The sequence below is a fragment of the Psittacula echo genome, assembly GCF_963264785.1.
Source record: "Psittacula echo genome assembly, chromosome: 4".
Taxonomy (NCBI): domain Eukaryota; kingdom Metazoa; phylum Chordata; class Aves; order Psittaciformes; family Psittacidae; genus Psittacula; species Psittacula echo.
This window is the reverse complement of record NC_137738.1, coordinates 99304469-99325137: the sequence shown is the minus strand read 5'-3', so window position 1 is coordinate 99325137 and position 20669 is coordinate 99304469. Positions and strand designations below refer to the sequence as shown.

General features: G+C 41.2%; 1 protein-coding gene across 1 annotated transcript in view; it reads left to right on the top strand.

The window, feature by feature from the left end:
* The window catches only part of HS1BP3 (HCLS1 binding protein 3), a gene marked incomplete at both ends in the record, with an annotated part of 49025 nt that extends 28653 nt beyond the window's left edge, over positions 1-20372 (top strand). Inside the window, 3 exons of the mRNA XM_080616367.1 lie at positions 11471-11622; positions 12111-12246; positions 20144-20372. Coding sequence (XP_080472493.1) covers positions 11471-11622; positions 12111-12246; positions 20144-20372 — 517 coding nt within the window. The remainder of the gene's footprint in view (positions 1-11470; positions 11623-12110; positions 12247-20143) is intronic.
* Positions 20373-20669: the final 297 nt, after the last annotated feature.

The window sequence follows — 20669 nt, the reverse complement described above, 5'->3', positions numbered from 1 at the left end:
GGGTGATGGTGGGCGCAGCTCAGGAGCAAGCCCAGGAGCTGATGGGTGCAGCCAGCCTGTTTTGGAGTGTAACACAGTTCAGCTGTGTGGTGTGAGCCATGGTGCATCAGTTGACTAAGGAAGGTCCTGACTTGGGTTTTTGCTAGTATGGGCTATTTTCTGAGATCTACTCTCTGAACCATGATTTTCTGTAATAACTGCTACTTATTTGGCATGATACACAAACTGGTCAGAGCAGCTTGGGTGGAAGATTTCCAAGCTTCTCACTTTCTTGCTTTATTGCCTTTTGTCTGTAATAGCATCTGATGTGTTCTTGAAGGCATCATTAAACACAAAATACAGTGTCATGCCCTCAAAACCACCTTACAACATTATCTAGACCCATTTGCTAAAGACATCTCATTTTTCATCTGTATGATGGGTTATCTGCCAGCACAGGCTGTTGCTGTGTTTAACAGTCTTGTCCTGGAAAGTTGTTCCCAAGTCATCCATCTTTCTCATCTTGGCTGTGAGTGCAAGAGTCATGGCCCCAACTGTTCTGTAATATGAAAAAAGAAAATGCATTCTTAAGAGGCTCCTGAGGGCTAACCCCAACTTCCTCCCTCAAGGGCTGTTACAGCAACCCCTGACCTCACTGGACTTGATTTTGTTTGTTCAGTGGTTCTGCCACAATGCAGGATGCTCAAGTGGGAAGGAGAAGCATGTGGTCCAGAGCTGCTGGCCAGGGCCTAAGGGGAATTAGTTATGATTCTTAGTTTCAAAGATACCCTGCTTAGGCTGCAGATAGTTCACTTCTGGTTTTCAGGACTGTGTTTCATTCCTGATCTGTAAAAGAAGAGTGCTGGCATGCCCTGCCACATAGAGGTGCAGAGAAAGTGAATTCTGAAAGTGATGAGGTGTTTGGAGGCCATCCAAACATTTGGATAACACTCAAACCCTTCTTATGTATGTTATCCCAGAGGTGCTACCACCTTTGCTGATGGGCTCCGCCTTGGCCAGCACTGGGTCTGTTTTGGAGCTGACAACATTGGCTCTCTCAGAAGATAGAGCTTATAGAAGCTTCTCACAGAAGGCACTTCTGCAGCTGCCCCTGCTACCTAAACCTTGCCACACAAACCTAATACAGCAGGCACCAGTGTCCTCCCGTGGGGGTGCAAAGGAAGATGAATATAGACGAGCAAGGCCAGAAGCTGCAGATAAGAGCTGGGTGGGCAGCACAGAGGGGCTCGGTAAGGGGGACAAAGCAGCTGCATGAATCACCCACCACTGGGCATTTTGGCCATTTTTTATGTACTGTTGGTTCTCTATCCTAGCCATTTGCCATGTGAAAGGTCTGCTGTAGCATTTCTCCTTACAAATCCAGATCCTGAAATGTCTTGAGTCTGTGTTTTCTGTCTGAAATCACTGTTCTTTCCTCCAGCATTGCTACAGCCACTGTAACATGAGGGAGTAGAAGTTTAAAATGTTGTGCAGTTATTTGTAATTGCTACTCCCCTGCTGTCATCAGCATCACTTCACTGCTTTTCCACTAGTCTCTCCTGCTGATACAGATTAGTGATATAATTTCTGCTACCCCTGTGTATTCATCTGAAGATCCTCCTTACCAAACCTCAGTTCATTTCTTACATCAATTTACTAGGTGACTTAGTTGCACAAGTTTCTGAACCAATGTAAAATGGCATAACTTTAATGTACTTTGAGTCTGTGTAGGATTTGTGAGTCAGGAATTTGGCCCAGAGGATCAAGTTACTTGCCCAAGCTCATACAATGAGTTCACAGCAGCTAATCCTGAAAAGAGCTCTCCTTGGGCTCATAGACACTACACGCTTGCTGCTTTTTGTTCCCATACAAGCATGAGGTCTCACGTTGTCAGGGATGCCTGAGACATTTACCAGCATTGCTACCCACAGTCTGTGTTCTGTTTTCCCTGCTGCATCCCTTGCAGCACATGAATCTTCACGAGCCCCAAGGAGGATGGCTGGCAGTAGCAGGTCATCAGGCAGCTAAGTAGGAGCAAGGAGCAAGGTCTGCAATGAATCAGTTGGGTGTATCCTGAAGCTCACGCTGCTTATGTCAAGTCATAATTCTCTGGGGATGATATGCTAGTTGGAGGCCTCACTGAGATCATCCATCTGCCATTTCTGAAGAGTGCTGTGGGAATAGCCTATGTTGGTCTGTCTGAGCTGAGCTCGAAGGCATTTTTTGCCAATAGAAGGGGAATTGATTTTAGTTATGATTTTAGAATATTATCATCACTGTTAAATAACACCAGCACTGAGCTGGATCTCATGCATGAGCCAGAACACTTGTAAAGACTACTTATTTCTTCTTTTAGTCCCCTGTCTGTACATTACTTGTGTTTATCAGGTTTCTGCAGTTCATCACCCACCCTTCCTGTGCTCTGCAAAGGGCTCACAGTGCTTCCCCACCTGAACCCATTCATTCAGCGTGACAGCCAGCTCCGTGGCCAGCCCCTGAAATCACTTCTGTTGCAAAACCTTGTGTGCTAAGAAATTGGGCCAGTTAATGATAAATAGGAACCCAATTAAAAAAATTCAGAACTATGTCAGCTATTTTTCTGCTTGCAGCAGAAAGAAGCCCCTTGGCAGCTGCCACAGGAGAGCCTCAGCATCTTGCTTAGGAGGGCGAATTTTGTGTCTCCAGTACTCCCTGGTGTGACTGTTCCTGCAGTCTGACCTCTGACAGTGTCTGCAAGATCAGAAGAGGAATTGCTTCATGTAATAGGTGTATCGGTGGCCTGGGGAATATTTTCACCCAGAGCAATTTTATCTTACGTCTATTAAAAAAAAAATCAAACAACAAAACAACACTAAAAACTGGAGGCAGGAAAGCTGTGTTTTCTTTTTATGGAAGAGGTTTTGATCTCATGATCAGCAGGAGAGAGAAGCAGCAGCCAGAGCATAGGGCTGTGTCTGCACCAGCAGTATTATTTAGCTCTGACAATATCTCACTGTGTCCTTCTCTTCTATTTCCTGTGAGGCCATCTCTGTGTTGCAGTGAGAGGTTTGTTTTACCCATAGCACAACCAAGAAAAAAAGTGACCTCTGTGAACAGCAATTTATGGGGGAGGGAAGGCAAGGGGTAACCAAGCTCAGCCCCATCTTTCCTCCTCAGGCCATATCACGGATCAGTCGAGACCCTGCATTTTTGAAGAAGTCTGCCTCTGAGTGCTAATCCTGCTTGGCTACTGCTGGTCTGCTCACTGCTTTGGTAACTGGCCCTTCTCTGGCCTTTCATAAGCTCTGTAGATGTGGTGTGACAGGTATGTCATTGAAATTTAGACTGGAACATCATTCACAATTTACTAGAGGTTTTCTGTGGATTGGGGGTGGATCTGTGTAGGTACCAGATGAAAAAAACAAGAGTGCCCTTCAAACAGGGTTTAATGTGAAGGCTCTGGGATTAGAGAGGCAGGAGGTTTTTTTTGATGCAAACATTGTCTTTATACATTACCTGTTTGAGGCTTTTCTGGTCACAGGCAGATGAAAACTAGATTTATGCCTGCAGTCTGGGTTCTTGTACCCATTCTGCTTTTGAATGTGGTGAGAGGGGAATTCACATGATACAGCAGCACAGGCAAAATGGTCTCCTCTTGAGGAGCACCAGGAGGCTGTCAAACATAAGTGGCAGGAGATGCTGCTGGATGTGATGGCATTCTGTTTGTGAGGAGGTAAACATTAGGTAATACAAAATTAAACTTCTATGAAGTATACATGGAACATTCAAGCTGGCATTCCTTTGGAGGAGGCACAAAGCAGTTGCAGGTCCTGCTGATTTGACTTTATGAAGGCCTGTAGTAACAGGACAACATTAAAACTTTCAATTTTAAATGGGAAAAGGGTAGATTTAGATTGGACATAAGGAAGAATTTTTTATTATAAGGGTTGTGAGGCACTGGAACAGGGTGCCCAGATAAATCATCATACCCCATCCCTGGCAGTGTTCAAGGCCAGGTTGGACAGGGCTTTGAGCAACCTGTTTTAGTGAGGGATGTCCCTAGCTGATCTTGAAAGTTCCCTTCTAACCCAAACCATTCTGTGACTCTGTGGTTCTGTGATTTAGAGATGTGAGTGCCCAACACTTCAGGAAATGAGGCATCAACTATTCATGTGTTCAGTGCTTTTTCAGCAATTACGCAAATAAATAACAAGAAACTACAGTGTAGGTTCACATGTGTGTTGGGCTTTCTTCACTATTTCAGTGTTGAAGAAACCAGTCACTTCTCCAAAATGGTTGCTGTTTTCATTTGTTGCTTTTACTTGCTAGTTGTAAGAACTCTAACCACAACATCAGATTTCAGTACCATTAATTCTGTATTTGTGAGGCCTTCTGTTTTTGTGTTTGCTCCTGGATCATTGAGCATATGTCAGATAACATGCTCACTAGCTATGGTTTTTTCGCACCTTGGTTGTTTCAGCTTGGTTGACTTTGATTGTGAAGCTGCTCAGGACATTTTGTGAAGCATGTCTCAAAAGGGACAATGTTGGCTGGTTGATATCATTACAGTTGTCATATTTACATTCTTGTCATGTTGCACATTTTATTGCTGGGTAATAAATAATAATACTGCATATAGACATCACTTTACAGGCATGAGACACAGTACTTGCTCAAGAATTTGTTGTCTTTGGAGCTACAGACCTGTAGCAAATATTAATTATTGTAAGATAAAGGATTTTTTTCTTACAGTGTAATTTTTATGGGGTCGTCGGCATCAATCTAGGGCCTATTCCTGAAAGTAACTCCTTTAGTTAGAATAGTGACCTTAAAGGAATAATGGCTGGTGGAGTTTTATGTCCAAACTGTTAGTTCTGTTTTTCCCTGATAAAGCTTCCCTTCTCCAGAAAGATTTTACATTTATTTAACATCAGTTTTATCTTTTACTGAAAACTGACTTGTTTATTTTTGGTGGTCAGCAGTTATAGCTGGTTATCATTTGTGAACAGTTTCAACCTCTTCCCTTTCTCTTGCTTTGCAAACCTGCCTACTGTTACCTCTGCTTAATTTCATCCTTTTTTTTTTTTACTTACCTTATGAATTTTCTTGCTTTCCCATTGCCATTCCTATTTGTCCTTTGGTTACAGCTTTTGGTCTTTTTCAAAAGCATGATTTCACCACCAATAGTATCTTTAATTAAAGCAGAAGAAGAGTCAAGAATAGAGGTCTGGGGGGTAAGACATACATGATGCAGGTGGGGAGAGAAGAAGGTTGAAGATGACATGGAGGCCTAATTGTCAGTTTAGAGAGTAAGGCAGTACTGTAGATTCTGGAGGTGGAGCAAGGAAGTGCCTGATACTGGCCAGAAATTTAGGGAAATGGGTTAAAGAGGGATGAAAAGGGGAAATAGCACAGGGAAAATAGAAAGTTCTCCAGAAGAGGGAAGAAGAGCAAAAATCAATGTTTCTCTCCTATTATCAATTTCATATCAAGTTCTATCAAACATACAAAGAAAGAGAATTAGGGATAATAAAAGCTGGTATACACCAAGCACTGATACTGCCATCATCATATTTGCCTTGTAGCTATTTTACTAATTCATGAATTGAACAGCAAGGCGTAATATTCTCTCCTCTTTGTCCCACCTAAGCCATAGAGAAGAACTAAAAAGAAAGCATTCTGGTTTCATCCCTCTGGGTTTAGAGGCAGCTGAGTGCCTAAGTCATGCAGAGGTAGCTCAGGCTTTCTTTCTACAGAGAACCAGATACCTGCAATACTGCAGTTAGATCCCTGTCTGGAGGAGCTGGAAGATACAAGCTTACATTGTCCTGATCCTACTTCAGAAAAAAACGGTGGGAAGTCTAAGGACTGCTGTGTCAGTCCTTGGACAAGGTACCGTTATTAACAAAGCCTGTAGGCTCATAAAGAGAAAACAGCAGCATGATTCTGGCAAGACTTTAGCAATGAATGCTCTTTTATTTACTGATTATATCTGATTATCACTGCCTTTCTTTAACTCTACCGAGCATCAAGGCAGTGCTCACCAGCCCATGCTTTTTTGTGCTATGCTTTTCTAATTTATGAAATAGCTTTACTTTCAGCCCTCTGTAACCACCCTGAAGCTCTAAAATGTAATGAGTAGTTACATCCAGGGTGCAGGAAAGTGCCTGGCCAATTTTTTTCCAAAACATGTTAGTGCGTGTTGTCTGGTACTGCAGTTTTTAAAATGTGCATCATTAACATGAGTATTAGGATAAGAAACCCTGAAAGTACCATTCTCCTGATCTGCAGATGAAACCTGAAATACTAATGAGTATTTCTGGCTTTTTCACATCATTATTGGCAACTTCATTATGCCGGCCTTGTTCTGACCACTGGCCTTGCTGTGGTTTAATTTAGTTATGATTATCTTTTGAAACTTGTCTTCTGTTGTCCTTAACTTGTTTCAGCTAGTCTCACATTCTGGTTTAGTCTAGAAAATCAAAGGAAAATGATAAAGAAATTGACTTTATGTTAATATTCTTTGGAATGTACTCTAGCTGTTGTTCACTTGCCAGGCATATGGGTGCCTATGTGCTTCAATGGTTACTTAGTTTAAAACTTTTTAGGAAATATTTCTGTGTTATGATTATTGCTAGCGAGCTGTACACTAAACAAAAGTTGTCCGTCTGTGTTCTTGTCTGTTTTCAAATTACGTTAAAAAAGGATATAACCAGAAAGCTTAAGGACAGATTATGAAAACAGCTTGGCTTCTTGTAGGAAGAACAGGTACTCCCGAGTGCTGAGCCCTTTAGCAAAATCTCTCCCCAAAGCAGGTCTCCAGCTGAACTCCTGAAAATCTATTCCTTCAGACTTTCTTTCCATCTGTTGCTCTGCTGGAACAATAGTCCAAGGCTGGCCTAGTCTGCAGGCTGCACCAGGAGAAACTTTGCCTGCAATTGAATGCTCTTGTTCCGAATGATTTCTAATGGATGATTTATTCCATCTATTCAGCATTATCTTATTTTGGGACATGCCAGGGCCATTTAAAAAGCTGTAAATTACTGTGATGTCCACAAGAAAAAGATTACTGTGTGAGGTAAAATATCCCTGTGGCCAGCACTTGTCACGCTTGTTTAATGCTTAGCAGTCAGGCTGTGTTGAGCCGATGAGCTCAGAATTTCTGTTCAGCATCCCTTGCCCAAAGCATATGAGAATGACCCCTTTTGTCCTGTCTGTTATTATCAGGCAGCTTTGGAAAATGAGCACTGTTGAATGAAAAGAAAGCAGCAGATGACATTTTGTATTCTGCATGAACTAGTGTATAGGTTCTTTGTTTTTCAGAAACGATTTTCAAGAAGATGTGCTAATATTGGTGCTATTCTAGCAGTAATTCTTTTCTTCAAGCTGGAGTACGTATTTGTGAGATTTGGTGTGCCCATTTATATTAGTATGCTCTTTCCTTGTAAAATCTTAAAATACCTAAAATACAAATATGTATGTCCTGAATAAGTCTTTTTTTTTTTTATATTACTGTAACAGCCCTTTCCTGGAGCATCATCTTATTCTATAAAAAAAAGAGATAGTCATATTTTCAGAACAATAAGTTTTGAAATATTCTGGTTTGCTGAGATTGCACTTAACTCTGAATAATTACACACTCACTATTTTAACCCAGTAGTGAGCATGGGTTAGGGACTCTGCTGAGCACAATAGGCACGTCCTTTGATTTGAGCTGTTTGTCACCAAGCATTAGGTCTGGAGATTTCAATATGTCAAAATACAGCTATCACATATACAGGTCTGACAGTATTCTGATTTTGGAGTCTCGCAGTCATCCTTGTTTCCTCAGCTGACCAGAAAGCTTTTCTGCTTATTGATGTGCCACTGAGACATGGAGGCTGCCAAACAAGTGACCTGCATTGTGTCAGTAAACAATAACATGAGAATTGGGCACACAGAATGGGTTAGGTTTGAAAGTGTCTTCTGCGTACAGGGGTTTGTTGACATTTGCCTGAGGGATTTGGGAATTGTTTGGAAGCCAGGAGTCTCAGCTGGATTTTCAAGTGCACCAGCATCCTGACTAGGTGAATTCATATACCCTAATTTTTGATCATCCACTTTTAGTTCATGTTAGTTAGGAGGCTAGTCTTTATCTACAGTCACTTATGAGGCGGTTTGGCTCCTTGTGGACTCAAAGCAGAAGTTGATACTGTTAGTTGGGTCATTCTCACAGTGCTTCGTGTGTAGACATATGTGAGCTCAACTAGGTAAATAGGTTCAGCTGAACAAAAGATTTTTAAGGTTCTCTAGAGTGATATTGCAAAGTTCACTTGTTTCAGCAACAGAGAAATATCAGTAACACTGGCCATCTTCTGCAGCTGGATGAAGGTAGCTTCAGAATGTCAGATGCCAAGGTTGCGAGTGTGATGTATGAAGAAGGTGCTAATGACGTAGAGGGCTTGAGTACAGTAATACTTTGTGAGACTAAAATTAATTGTCCTTGCAGCTTCTCCTCTGCATGCCAGCCAGCATGTGGCTTCAAGCTCAGTTCCAGGTAAGTTCCTGGTCCACTGCTTAGGGGGAGGTAGCAGGAATATATAGAGAGGGGATGAGTGGGCAGGGAGACACAGATTTGGGACAGCTGAATCTGACTGTGAAATCAGAATCTCAGACAGAAACTTCCTATACATCCTTTCTCATCCATTAACCGCTGCTCAGCAGTGCACAGCCTGGGCTGGCACAGCTAAATACAGAACCGTGGGAATCCTGTTTCCCAGTTAGAGACTGACCTCAACTGAGTCCCTGTATGGATATGCTGGAATTACTTGGCAGTCCAACTGTGGCTTCCTTAGAAGGGTAGTGAGGGGAAACAACTCGAGGGCAGACAAACAAATTCCTCATGTTCCTGCTGGTAGCAGTCAAGCCCTCTGGGTTTGGCCCGGTGCACTGTTAACTGCCAGTGGAGTTCCTTGGCAAAACAGAAAGCAAGCCAGTGGAAGAGGGGTAGTTTGATGGCTAGACTAAACAGAGGGTTATTACCAGGACCTTCCAGTTCAATTAATTTTGGTTTATGTGCTGTTCTTCATGATACGCTTTATGGTTCTCTTCCCTTTCTTCAGCATTTCCCACCATTCTGGTGCTCGTTGCTGCAAATACTTTAGCTAACTAATAGTAAAGTCCTTGTTAACCTCACTGGGATGCAGACCTGTCACTTGGAAATGTATTGGCTCACATATATAACTACCTCTAGCATAACAGGCCCTTATGCTTCAGGTTGTAACTCCCTGAATGGACAAGGGATCTTGTCAAAGACTTTTTGGCATTCTGTAATTTGGCAAATGCTCATCTATATCGTTACTCACTTCTCAAAGGATACTTTGCAAAGCATGAATTACACAAAGTTGTTCCTTCCCCAGTAGATTGGATTTATTTGTATCACTAATTCTATTGTTAGTCAATTTGTCAGTTCTGAAAGACTGAGTCTTACTGTTCTGGGAGTTTTTTGTAAAGTACAGTAGCACTCATTTTTTACCTTTTTCTTTAATACTTAGGGTCATTTGAGTGATAGATTTTTTTACCACAGTTAATAAAGCAATGAATTTGTGTAGAAATCCTGGGTGAAAGCTGTCTGGATTGTAGATATTCTAACTTTAGATTTTGTTAGGTTTTGGAAGAAGGCACAAATGCTTCAGTTTGAGGCAGTTCCTTGGAGCTGACCTTTCAAAAGTAGCTCAAATTCAGAAGTCACTTGAGACATATCCATAATGAATATAAATGCAAAAATGAGAAAATCATAAAAGTAGTGGCTTTCTCCTGATCTAAAAAGAAGGTTTGTATCATAAATGGTTCTGCAAATTAGTTGCTGACAATTGCAGGTACCTTTAGTGTATTGAATAAGGTATATTTCCAAAAAAGGCCATATTTAAGTTCTGTGTGGGGCTTGATCTTAGGCCTCTAAAGTCCAACATTTCCCATTGCTATGAGATGAAGTGGTGGCAAGGTAATACCATCCATGAGTTCTATTTTGGTGATAATAAACTTGTGAAAGTAACTGGAAGTAACTGGACTCCACTCTTTCTTGTGCTGCTGTAATCGGAAGAGGATTTTACAAGATTCGTTAATGTAGCTGGAATGTATGTGTAATCTTTTGACCTTGTTCTTCATTTTTGATGACTATGGTATGTTAAGTGCTGATAATTAGGTTTGCTCTAGGCTGAAACCTGACCTGCTCTCTGTAAAGGAGAAGATCAGATCTTCTATTGTAAGAGGCACTCAAAGGGGCTACCTTAGCAATTGCAAGACCATGACTGCTCAGAGTAAGGATCTCAGAAATATGGCAATTTCTTAGGAAGGACATGCTGTCCTAAGGAATGCTTCTTATTCAGGTTAGTTTGAATTGGACTTTTCACCCAAAGCTTTTTGCCCTATTCTCTGCATTTTCTTTTTTATGCCATCTGATTTGATGCATAACTCAAGCTGCCCTACTATGGAAGCTGCCTGATAGCTTCAGCTAGTGGAACGTGACTCCTGGGTATGAAAGCAAAAGGCACATGCTTTTCACTCAGTTCTTGGAAGGGAATTCAGCTCTCATTGTTGAAGACACATACAAATGAGGCCTCTTAATCCAAACTACTTTTTAGCTTCCTTCTCCAGCCATGGGAAGAGGGACAAATCTTCAGAGATTTATTGCATCCAAATATCAGTGTTCAAAATAGATGTGATTAATTGTCCTACAGAGATGCATGTCTCTTTCCTCTCTGTAGAGAAGAAGCCTAAAAATTAACTTTGTCTCACTGTCAAATTTTTAGAAAACTAAATTTAGAGGAAGTTAATCCTGCCCTTGGTTCAAGAAAGTGCTGAGCAACATTTGTGAATTGTGCAAATGGCAGTCTGTCCAACCAAGCATCTCCCAGTCCGTGCTAGCTTAAACTTAAATGTGATGTGTTCTTCATACCACGTCTTCTCTGGGGAGGATGAGGGGAGTGTCTAACAACTTTATGAAAGAAGTATGCAGCAGTCAGAAACAGCAGCAGACACTGGGAAGGAAGTGGAGCCAAAGAGATTTTAAAAAACCTGTCCAAAGGGATTAGTTTAATGGATCAACCCACACTTTGTTTTTCAAGCCATTCCTTTTCTGTCTGTCTATGACAGTGTTGCTGAACTGACAGTGTTGCTGAAACTGGTCATCTTTCTTATTCTAAGCTTTCTGTGTGGGAGAGTAAAACTGCTTAAATGTGATTGAGTGGTGGTTTGCACAGTACAGCAGTGTTATCCCCGCTCTTCTAGTTCCCACTGGGTTCCTTGATAGTTCTTAAGAATACGAAACATGAGTACCGGTAGAGTACATCAGACCAACAGTCCCTCCAGCTCAACTCAGTATTCTGCTCCTGCCAGCAACTAACAGATGCCTGTGTACCTTTCTCTAATCCTTTCCCAGCCTCCACCTATTTTCAGCTTATGAGACTTTCTAGCCATAAATCTTTCATGTTATATGAAGAATTGCAGAGCTTTCTTGTCTCTTATGTTTTAGAACTAAAAAAACAAAGAAGGCATCTGCTCCTCCAACCAAGGAAGAGAAGCCCAAATTAACCATTTTTGAAGAGGAAGTAGATCCAGATGAAGGACTCTTTGGCCCAGAAAAAGTTTTCTCATCAGTTGATCCCTGGAAGAAGATGAAAGAGAGTAAATCTCTTCTATATTTATATATACACAGATGTTTTTATCTAAAGCATGAGCTTTTAAAATGTAGTGATGCAGAGTATATAGGCTAAATAATGACTTGGGAATGTTAAGGCGAGCCTTCAGCTGGGGCAGAATCATCTAGAGTCATTCAGAAAGAATAACTAAGACCTGAAGTTCCCACAGCTGTTCACTGTTGACATTTTGGGCTGGGATATTATAGGTCTATGGGAGCTGTATGTCTCACAGTCACTCATCTCACACTGACAAGAGTAATGTGACCTACTTTTGAGTGCAAGAAGAAAGCAGATTTACTAAGTCCCAAGAGTACAGAGAATCACTGCACTTTGTGGATTGGAAGTCCTTGTAAAAAAAGAATCGTCCCCATGATCTTTTTCAGCTTAGTAGCCAGATTTACTAGCTAGTGTTCATACAGGTATTGTGTTATGTGGCATGATTTAACTACAGCATTTTCTGGTTCACCTTTCTAGATCTGAAACTATTTGAAGATCCAGACCTTGGTGGGGTGGTAAGACTGGGTGACTCACTACTGTTGCCAGCTGCCTGTAAGAACAAGGAGTATGTGCTGAATACGGGTCCTGAGGAGGACACTGAAGAACTGCTGAGGTACACATCTCATATCTGTTGTGTAGGATGAAGGCGATCTGAGGAATTATTTGGACCTCAACAGAGATTAATTTGAGGGCAAAGCTTAAATACTTCGAATGCTAACTGTGAATCACTTGTACTTACAAGTAAAATATAAGAAAAATATGTGTCATGGAGCTTAGAAATAAAAGACAGTAAAAAGGAAATTAGGAAGATCTTTTGAGAAAGGAAGGGTGCAAGGTATTACTCTGTGACTGAAAGTAAAGGTCTTGAAGGCCCAAGGCATGCCATAGATGGCCTTGTTTTCCAACATGACACTTCTGCTTTCTGCAAGCAATCCCCAGGGGAAAACTGACCTTTGTTACGAAAAGTTAGAGACAAAGCCCAGAAACAAAGAAGAATTCAGCGTCAATGAGCTGAAATCAGGGGCTTTTGCCTCATGAAGAATAGTTTTCTGCTGGTGGCTCACAGATCTCTGTGCACACTTCCAGGAGGAATCTTGTGCACAACTCTACAGCTGTAAAGGACTAATTAAAACCTCCATCACCCTGCATTTAATTTTTAGTCTAGTAGAAAGGAGGGCTGGAGGTCAGAGTTACAGGAGGGAATAATGTACTTGCTGTTACACTTACCTGCCCACCTTGATAGTGTAGCACTGGAATGTATCATCACATAATGTGTTTTATTCCTGACATCTCTCTCACAAGGCTAATTTTCCTTTACTGATGATCCTTAAGACATCAAGAGAGAGCCAATGCTCAGAGAGACCAGCATCACCAGGGCATCTGTGCTTCCGTAGATCCAAATTCACACCTTCTGGATCTCAGGCTGGCATCTGAATGATGAGACCAGCCTGCTTCCAGTGCTCATTCTTGCCAGCCATCTCCTGTTAGGATGTATGATTTTCACAGCAGATACTAAACCTGGGAGAGAGAATCTGTATGTGGTTTCAAACCTCTCCCGAAGAAGGTAGTTTTGCAGCTATTGCTTTCTGTGCATGCAGAAGTGCTAGCTATCTCAGTGGTAATACCTGACTTAATTTAAGCAAAGGTTAAATTGGGTTGGGTGCCATCTTGCATGACATACTGACAGCCCACCTGATGTTTATAGAAACTGATGGGTCAGGACACGACCTGATTTAGTGCTGTAGTATAATGGGAGCAAACACGTATGTTCTTGCCATCTTGTCGTTTGAATAATCTCCTACCTTCCCTTACCATCAGACTGGTGTTATAAGTTCTTACAGGGCAGTGCCACAGTCTTTCCAGGCAGTGACCCGTTGTGGTGAGAGGAAATGTTCAATGTGAGCTGAACCCTGGGGTCTCCCTGGCATGGGAGCTTGAGCATATTTTGAGGTCTAAGAATAAATCTTGCCTTTGACCTGTAGATGCTGTCAGTCATGCTTCCTTTCCAGAGGGGACTGAAGAAATTTCCCCCCAAGCCCTCAGATCAAAGTAGGGGCCATGACAACCTATTCCTTCAGTGCGCTAGAGCTGGGTGAGCGACTAGAGGAAAAGTAGCAAGCATCTTGGTCTGTTGGACATACTCTCTTACACCACACAAAAATTTGCCTGGACATATTTTGTTAAGACCTAAGACCAGCCTGAGCTATGATGCACCAGCAGGTCTGTGACAGGTGCAGAAACCTAGACATGTTCACTGTACACAGATGGATTAGCTGCATAATGCAGATATGGTAGCTCTTGACTGATGCAGTCTGCTCATATTCACGTTGTATAGCTGAGAAGTGTTTGACTTACTGGAAAATTCACCTTTCAGTGAATCATGGAGATAGGAAAGCACTGCCTAAGGCAAAACCTTCTTCCAAAGGCGAGATGGGAAAAAGATGATGTTTAGAACATCAGAACACAGGAGCAACCAAGGCCTTCGTGATCTGTATGGCACCTGAGTGGTTGCAGCAGCAGTAGCACCCCAGCACTGTCAGCACAGTGGTGAATCCCCAGCAGTGACTTGCCACTCTTGAGGAAGAGACTGTTACGGAGACAAATGAGTCTGCAAAATGTGTGTGGGCTGTGCTTGTCACAACATGAGGGAGAAGAGAATATGATAAACATTCTCATTGCAAACTGAGGACTGTGCTCTCTGTGGATGCCTGCTGAAATGAAATGAGAATTACTGTTTCAAATAGAATCACCTACTTTACATTAACAAGTGGTGAGTTTTGAGAAGGACCAATTGCTTTGAAGTGTAATCAAAGATTTCTTTTAATGGCAAAATACTCATGTCCATTCAAACAAGTATCATCCCTCTTTCTGTCCATTGATCAGCCTTTTACTGGTTACTAATTTTTTTTGCCTATTAACAGGTACTAAGTGATGGTGATGAAGAAACTAGGTGAGCTACCTCACTAACCACTGGCATTGCAGATGCAAGCACTCTTTCCTACCATTAAGTCTGCCACAATACATGTGTGAATTACTTGCATGTCCTTCCAGAGCCTGTGGAAAACAGATGACCTGCTGTGGTAACAGCCATTAAGGTCAAGTCCCATCATGTTGCCTGCAGGAAAAAAGGAGCACATCATACTCTTTCTTCATGGGATGTGCTTTGAGAAAGGGAGGGATAAATGACCAAGCCTTTTTGGCTTATCTTTTCAGCAGAGGGATATGAAGGAACTCATAGTCCAGGGTCACATTATTTTTGACTCTTCCAAGGTGCAAGGTGACCAACTGTAGTGATATGAAAGGGTAGCTGATCAACCCTTTCACAGATGTTAAAAGCATTATCTTTGGGAATGATTTAGGACCAGGCCTCTCTTCTACAGTCATTTTCCTGGGTTGTGTCATAGCATTTAACGATTCCTTCTGGATGCATTCAGCCATTTACTTCCATTCTCAAAGCTCCTCTTCAGTCTGATTTCCGTTTGAGCTAGAGACAGAAATCAACTGATGCAGAAATCAGTATCCTGCAAACTCTCCCACTGTGGATTCTTATCCCATCTTATATTTTCATCTGCATCCACCCAGTGACCACAGATGTGCAAATTAAGTTTTTATGCAGCAGGACTGCAGTCGATCTCTTCTGCCTCGTTAATCTAAATTGTGGCTGCCTGGTGTGATGGATCAGGTTTTGTGGAAAACCAATGCTAGAATTGATCCTGTGAATGTTACAGCAGCTCTGTAGGTCCACAGAATTACATGAATTATCACACATCCTAGCATGAAATAATTATCACAGTTGTCTGAGCAGCTTTTTAGGAGAGATTTAACTTCACCTTTGATAATGAATAGGGAGTTGAACTGGAAGGAAGCAGCTGCCAGCATAGCATTTGTCTTTTTCCAGTCCTGAGAAAAGTGTCAGCAGCAGGATCCCAGTTCTGCTGCCTTGTGATGGCAGATCTGGTATTCTTTCTCAGGATTATGCTGATCTAAGACTGCTGATGTTGAAAGGGACAGTCCAGCTCCTACCTTTGTGCTACAGCTGTATCAATCTGCCTGTGTCCTGAAAAGATTAATTTTGTCTCCAGTTAAAGGTTGATCTGTTTTTACAGCTGCAATCTGTGCCATCAGTGATGCAAATGATGAACCTTTCAGGAGGGTTATACATTTAGGGGCTGAAGCTGTTTGTGTAAAACGTGTCCTAACTAACAATGGCCATTTCTAAACACCATGCAGTCCATACAGCTTCTTGAGCAGGTTTGTTAGCTTCAGGTTTGACAAGGACCTGATGCCACCCTTGAAGCAGAGAAAGTTTTTATGTTCTTCATTCAGCAGGCCATTCACAGATGTCAAATTCAGAGAGCAGTACTTGCATCTTCAGACTAAGCAGGAGTCATAAGAGATACCACATCCAGCACCACATGATGAGAAACGCTTTCTCACTGTCCTCAGGATATGGGACCGGCACCATAGTTGGGTTGCAGGGGAAAGTAGGAGCTGGAGAGGAGATACCTCCTACACAGGTGCCTGTGCTTTGCACTCCTGTGCTTAACCCCAGCCTTTATGATTTCCACAGGCCTTTGCTAGACATCCCACTGTCTCTGCTGACCGTAGCAGAAGTGATGGTCAACAGATACTTCAAAACTTTCTTCTTATTTTGGGGCACAAGTCTTTCCCCAAGTAATGTATGTGATATTACACCTCTCCCCAGGGCTTCAGCAAGGTATCTCTCAGACTTAGAATTAGAACCAGACAAAATAAAGACACCCATAACAAGATAGGGAAAGATAAATGCCTACTCCACAAGAACTGCTGAGAGTTGCATAACCTAGCTGCAAGCATGATCCTTTTGGATATTTTAGCAAATGGTAGTTTTGTCTCTTGCTTTCATTACTGTCCTCCTCATTAGAGCATTCCTGGCAAGCAGAGGTCACTGTCACCATCAGGCTAGATGCTGTACAAGCACTAGGACATAGTCATTCCTGTCCCAAAGATCTTGTCTAGTAGACAGGACAGAGTTCAGAGAAGTGTCATCTAAGCTGCCAAAGTTCTGGTGGCAGCAGTCTCCGTCTCCAAGTCAGAACTCATTTACTCTCTTTTAAATCCACATGCTATCATAAGGCTTTGTGACAGCCTTTCTTTGCTGAGGGTTTTGATTGCTTTCTGCATCTGGAAACAAAGAGGATTTTCCACCAATAGAGTCTGTGAATCAGCACAACAGTATGGCAGGAATTTTAAACAATGTGGTGCTGCTTTTCCAATACAGAAAAAGAAGGAGACTAATTAGAGAATGATTAATTACATGAATTCTGTGCCTGATTGTCTATAAAAAAGATGGGGGTGGGAAAGTTCTGCTTTTAATCTTGTTATTTCAGAATAGCTGATTGATTTTTTTCATCCTCCTCCTAGCCTGGAGTTAAATATGGTGGTAGTTATGCACTGTAACAATTCATTTGCTTCTCAAGAAATAGAAGTCCTTATTTCTATGTCTGCCTGAGGCGTTTTACATTTTACATCTTTAGTTTTCCAAAGACAGTTGTGTCTCACAGGATCAAACAGCAGTGAATCAAACAGTTTGCCTAGCACTGCAGCACTGAAAAGCAGGCTTTGAGACAAAGACCACATATTATCTGTTGTGTTCTCTGTAAAAGACTTCTGTCTAACCAGTGTCTTAAAAAAACCCATGACAAGATTTTCTTTAAAAAAGAATATATACATGATCAGCTTCCAGACTTTGAAAAATCATCTCCTGCAGAGTTTTTGGCCTAAAAGCACACTACCAAAATACTTCCTCATACGCACACTCAGAACCCCCACAGCCTACTGGCCTGCATCTTTTGGGGGTATTTTATGACTGTGTTGGCTGATTTTGTTGCTGTAGTTAGCACAGAAATTAATATAGAGCCACAGAGGCGTAGAGAATTCAGGGTGCTGTACCATCTGATCAGGCTAATGAGCTGTATTTACTGCTGCCTCTTTTGGGTGGTGCACGTAGTTCAAAATCATGCTTCCTCCATATTGTCTATATGTATATGTATGTATTGTTTACCTGGTTATTACAATTTCTATTATTTATGACCAAAACTTTATGACATGGACACTGATTCATTCAGTATATTTTTATGCCAAGAAGGGAAGCATCAGATCAGCTAAAGAAAGCTAAGCTTCAGAAATACCAGCCCTAACATGTTTTGTTTATAACATAGCAAAGAGAATAAGAACATGTCTTGGCAGTGTGATCACAGGTGTGATATCTTTGGATATCAGAGTTTGCAGCAAACAAGATGTGTGGGCTTAAATTAAATTAATGTCTTCTAGTAGATGAGGAATTTGGGAGGAAGAAATACACTGACAAGATGTTTTGTAAGTTACATGGGATATGTCGCCCACAGGGAATCATGGAAACTAAGAGACATCAGAAATCTTATCTAAATAAAAGAGAATATAATCTCCAGCATTACTTGGGGGATGAAATTTGAGGAGCTGCCTGCTGGAACACAAGTCCACGAGGAAGAATTGAAGGTGCAGAGCTCTGGGACAGTGGCACTGCTCTGTCCATCAGTTGGTCTGTTTAAGTATTTCTGAGTTTTAGATACCTGTTACAAGAATAGCATTGGTTAAAACTGATCCTTATTAGATTGCCTTTGGGAGTCACAAAAAATTCTGGCTTTAAGCATGATTTTACCTTAAAGTGTTCTGTCTATACAGCAGAAAATACAGGCTTATCCTTGTTCACTTTATGGTCAGTATATTTTGTCTCAGCCTGGGCAGCACAATTGGAAGTTCTTCACAGCTTTTAATAAGGGCAAACAAAACCAGAAACCCTTGAAATCATGCAGTTTTTCTTAATAATAATGGGGTCCTTAGCTGAGAGTGCTGGAGCTGTTGAAGTACCCGAGGTTTTAACATTCAAACAATGTTCAGTAGGGATGGAGTAACAAGGTGTCTCAGAGACACCGATTCTTCTGTTGATCATGTTCCCCATGGTCCTAGCCTGTTACCCTAATCAGTTGCTTTCCAAATTATGGAAGAGCTCAGCTTTTCTTTAACTGCCTACATTATTTAACTTTAGTTTTGGCTGTGGCAGAAGGAGTTTTACTGTTGGCACTGTTATAGCCTAATGGGCTGATTCAGTTGATTTTGAAGTCTGATGAAAGCAGTTCTTACAACACTGCTTGTAAACAATTAAACAGTTAAATCATTTCACTGCCTAAGATGCTAGTGTCACAGAGTAAGTGTATCCCACTAGAGCTGGGGTCTGGCAAGGAGATACCTACGTATTACAAACCTACTGTTCTTGACTTTTGGCTCCTGGTCCCCCATGTAAAAGTTTTTGCTTGTGCTTCTTATGCTTTACCTTTCCCGATCTTGTATGCACTACTTATGCTTTAACTTTCCTGATCTTGTATGCTGCAGTTAGAGGTGGTGCCTTTTGCAACTTGTGTATTTTGTAAGCATAGGAGGTATGCATTTTATCAGGGGCTTCACTTTTGTAGCTAGTCATTACATAGCTAATCATCTGCATGGATTGCTAGTTGGGTTTTTTGACTGCTTAACAATTATTTATCAATTAATCCTTTGGGAAATTAACAACTGTGTTTACTCCTTAAGGTATTTTGTTTGACCACCATGTTCAGAGGACCAAAACAAGAGGCTATTTTGATTCAAAGCAGAAATTACTGTGGCTTGAAAAGAGTTCTCTAGCTATGGTAATTTTTGCTTTGCCATCTCTGCTGTAATGTGTCATCACCTTCTTTCCCATTCCTTCACATACTCACTTTCCAAAGTCAGACACCTCTTGGAGTCACAAGACAATTTGTTATAAGGGCTCTCTTAAAATCAGTAACAGCTCCTATGGGAACAGTTGGGCATGCTCAGTGTTCTGTGTCTCTTGATAAGGTCAAATAATGCAAGTAGAAAACATCCTTAACTGTTTCAGGTGTTTGGGGTTATTTCACTAGGAAACAGGGGGAAATGTTCTCCAGAAAGAGTTGTATACAGTCACAGATTGCATAACTTCTTAAGTTTCTTGGAAACAAATGTGAACACATTATTTTTAAAGCCATTAGTTTTTCCAGTTTCTTATGATTGAGCATGGGGGATGTTCAGTCTCAGATGAGATGGGAATGAAGAGGAAGCAGAGCTGAATTTGAACAATTTCACTGTCCCATGAAAATCTTTGGGAAGAAAATCATCCTGTCACAAATCAAACACATTTTTTCCACAAACTAAATTTCTTTTTCTTTTGATAATTTCAAATTGCTTTTAGTTCAGACATTTGAAAACATGATGTAAAATAATTAACTTGTGTGACAAACTGAAAAACCACATTATAAAAAGATAGTTCTTATTTTGATAACATGGAAACCTTTATGGAAAGCTCTTTCTGTAAGAGAAATTAATAGAATTTGATCCTTTCCTGTATAAGGTTTTACTTTGCAAGGCTGCATTTTCTTACTAAAGAAAAGCAGTTCAGAAATTCCCAAGACGTTACTGACGTTTTCTTTTAATTCCAGAGTTGAAGATGATTTAGAGAAACTCTTGAAAGTAACCTCCAAACCAAAACCTAAGGTAATGTCAAAACCACCACTGCCTCAGAAGCCAGCAGTTCCCCCGAGGAGCACTAATTCATCCCCATTGGCAAAGCCAAAGGAAAACAGGATTCAGGCAATGAATGAAGTGGACATTCTCCAGTATATCCAAGAAAATGAATCTATCAACAACCAAGATGCAAGTCTCTTTTGAACATGCATATTCTTAAAATGTACTTAAAGGTACTTAAAATGATGCCTTCTTGACCCAACTCCTGGTGAGCTCAAGTGACAGTAGCAATTGTTGACCAGATCCATCTACTGTCACAGAGCTCATTTCTGTACTGTCATACAGAGAGCAGCAAGTTTGACTAGCAAATGCTCAATATGATGTTTTCAAAACAACACAATTGGGGTAAAATCTTGCCTTAGATTTCCAGGGTTTTTCAGGTAATGTGGACAAGGACATAGCACTACAGATTGTCTACTACTATTTTAGTATCAACATAGT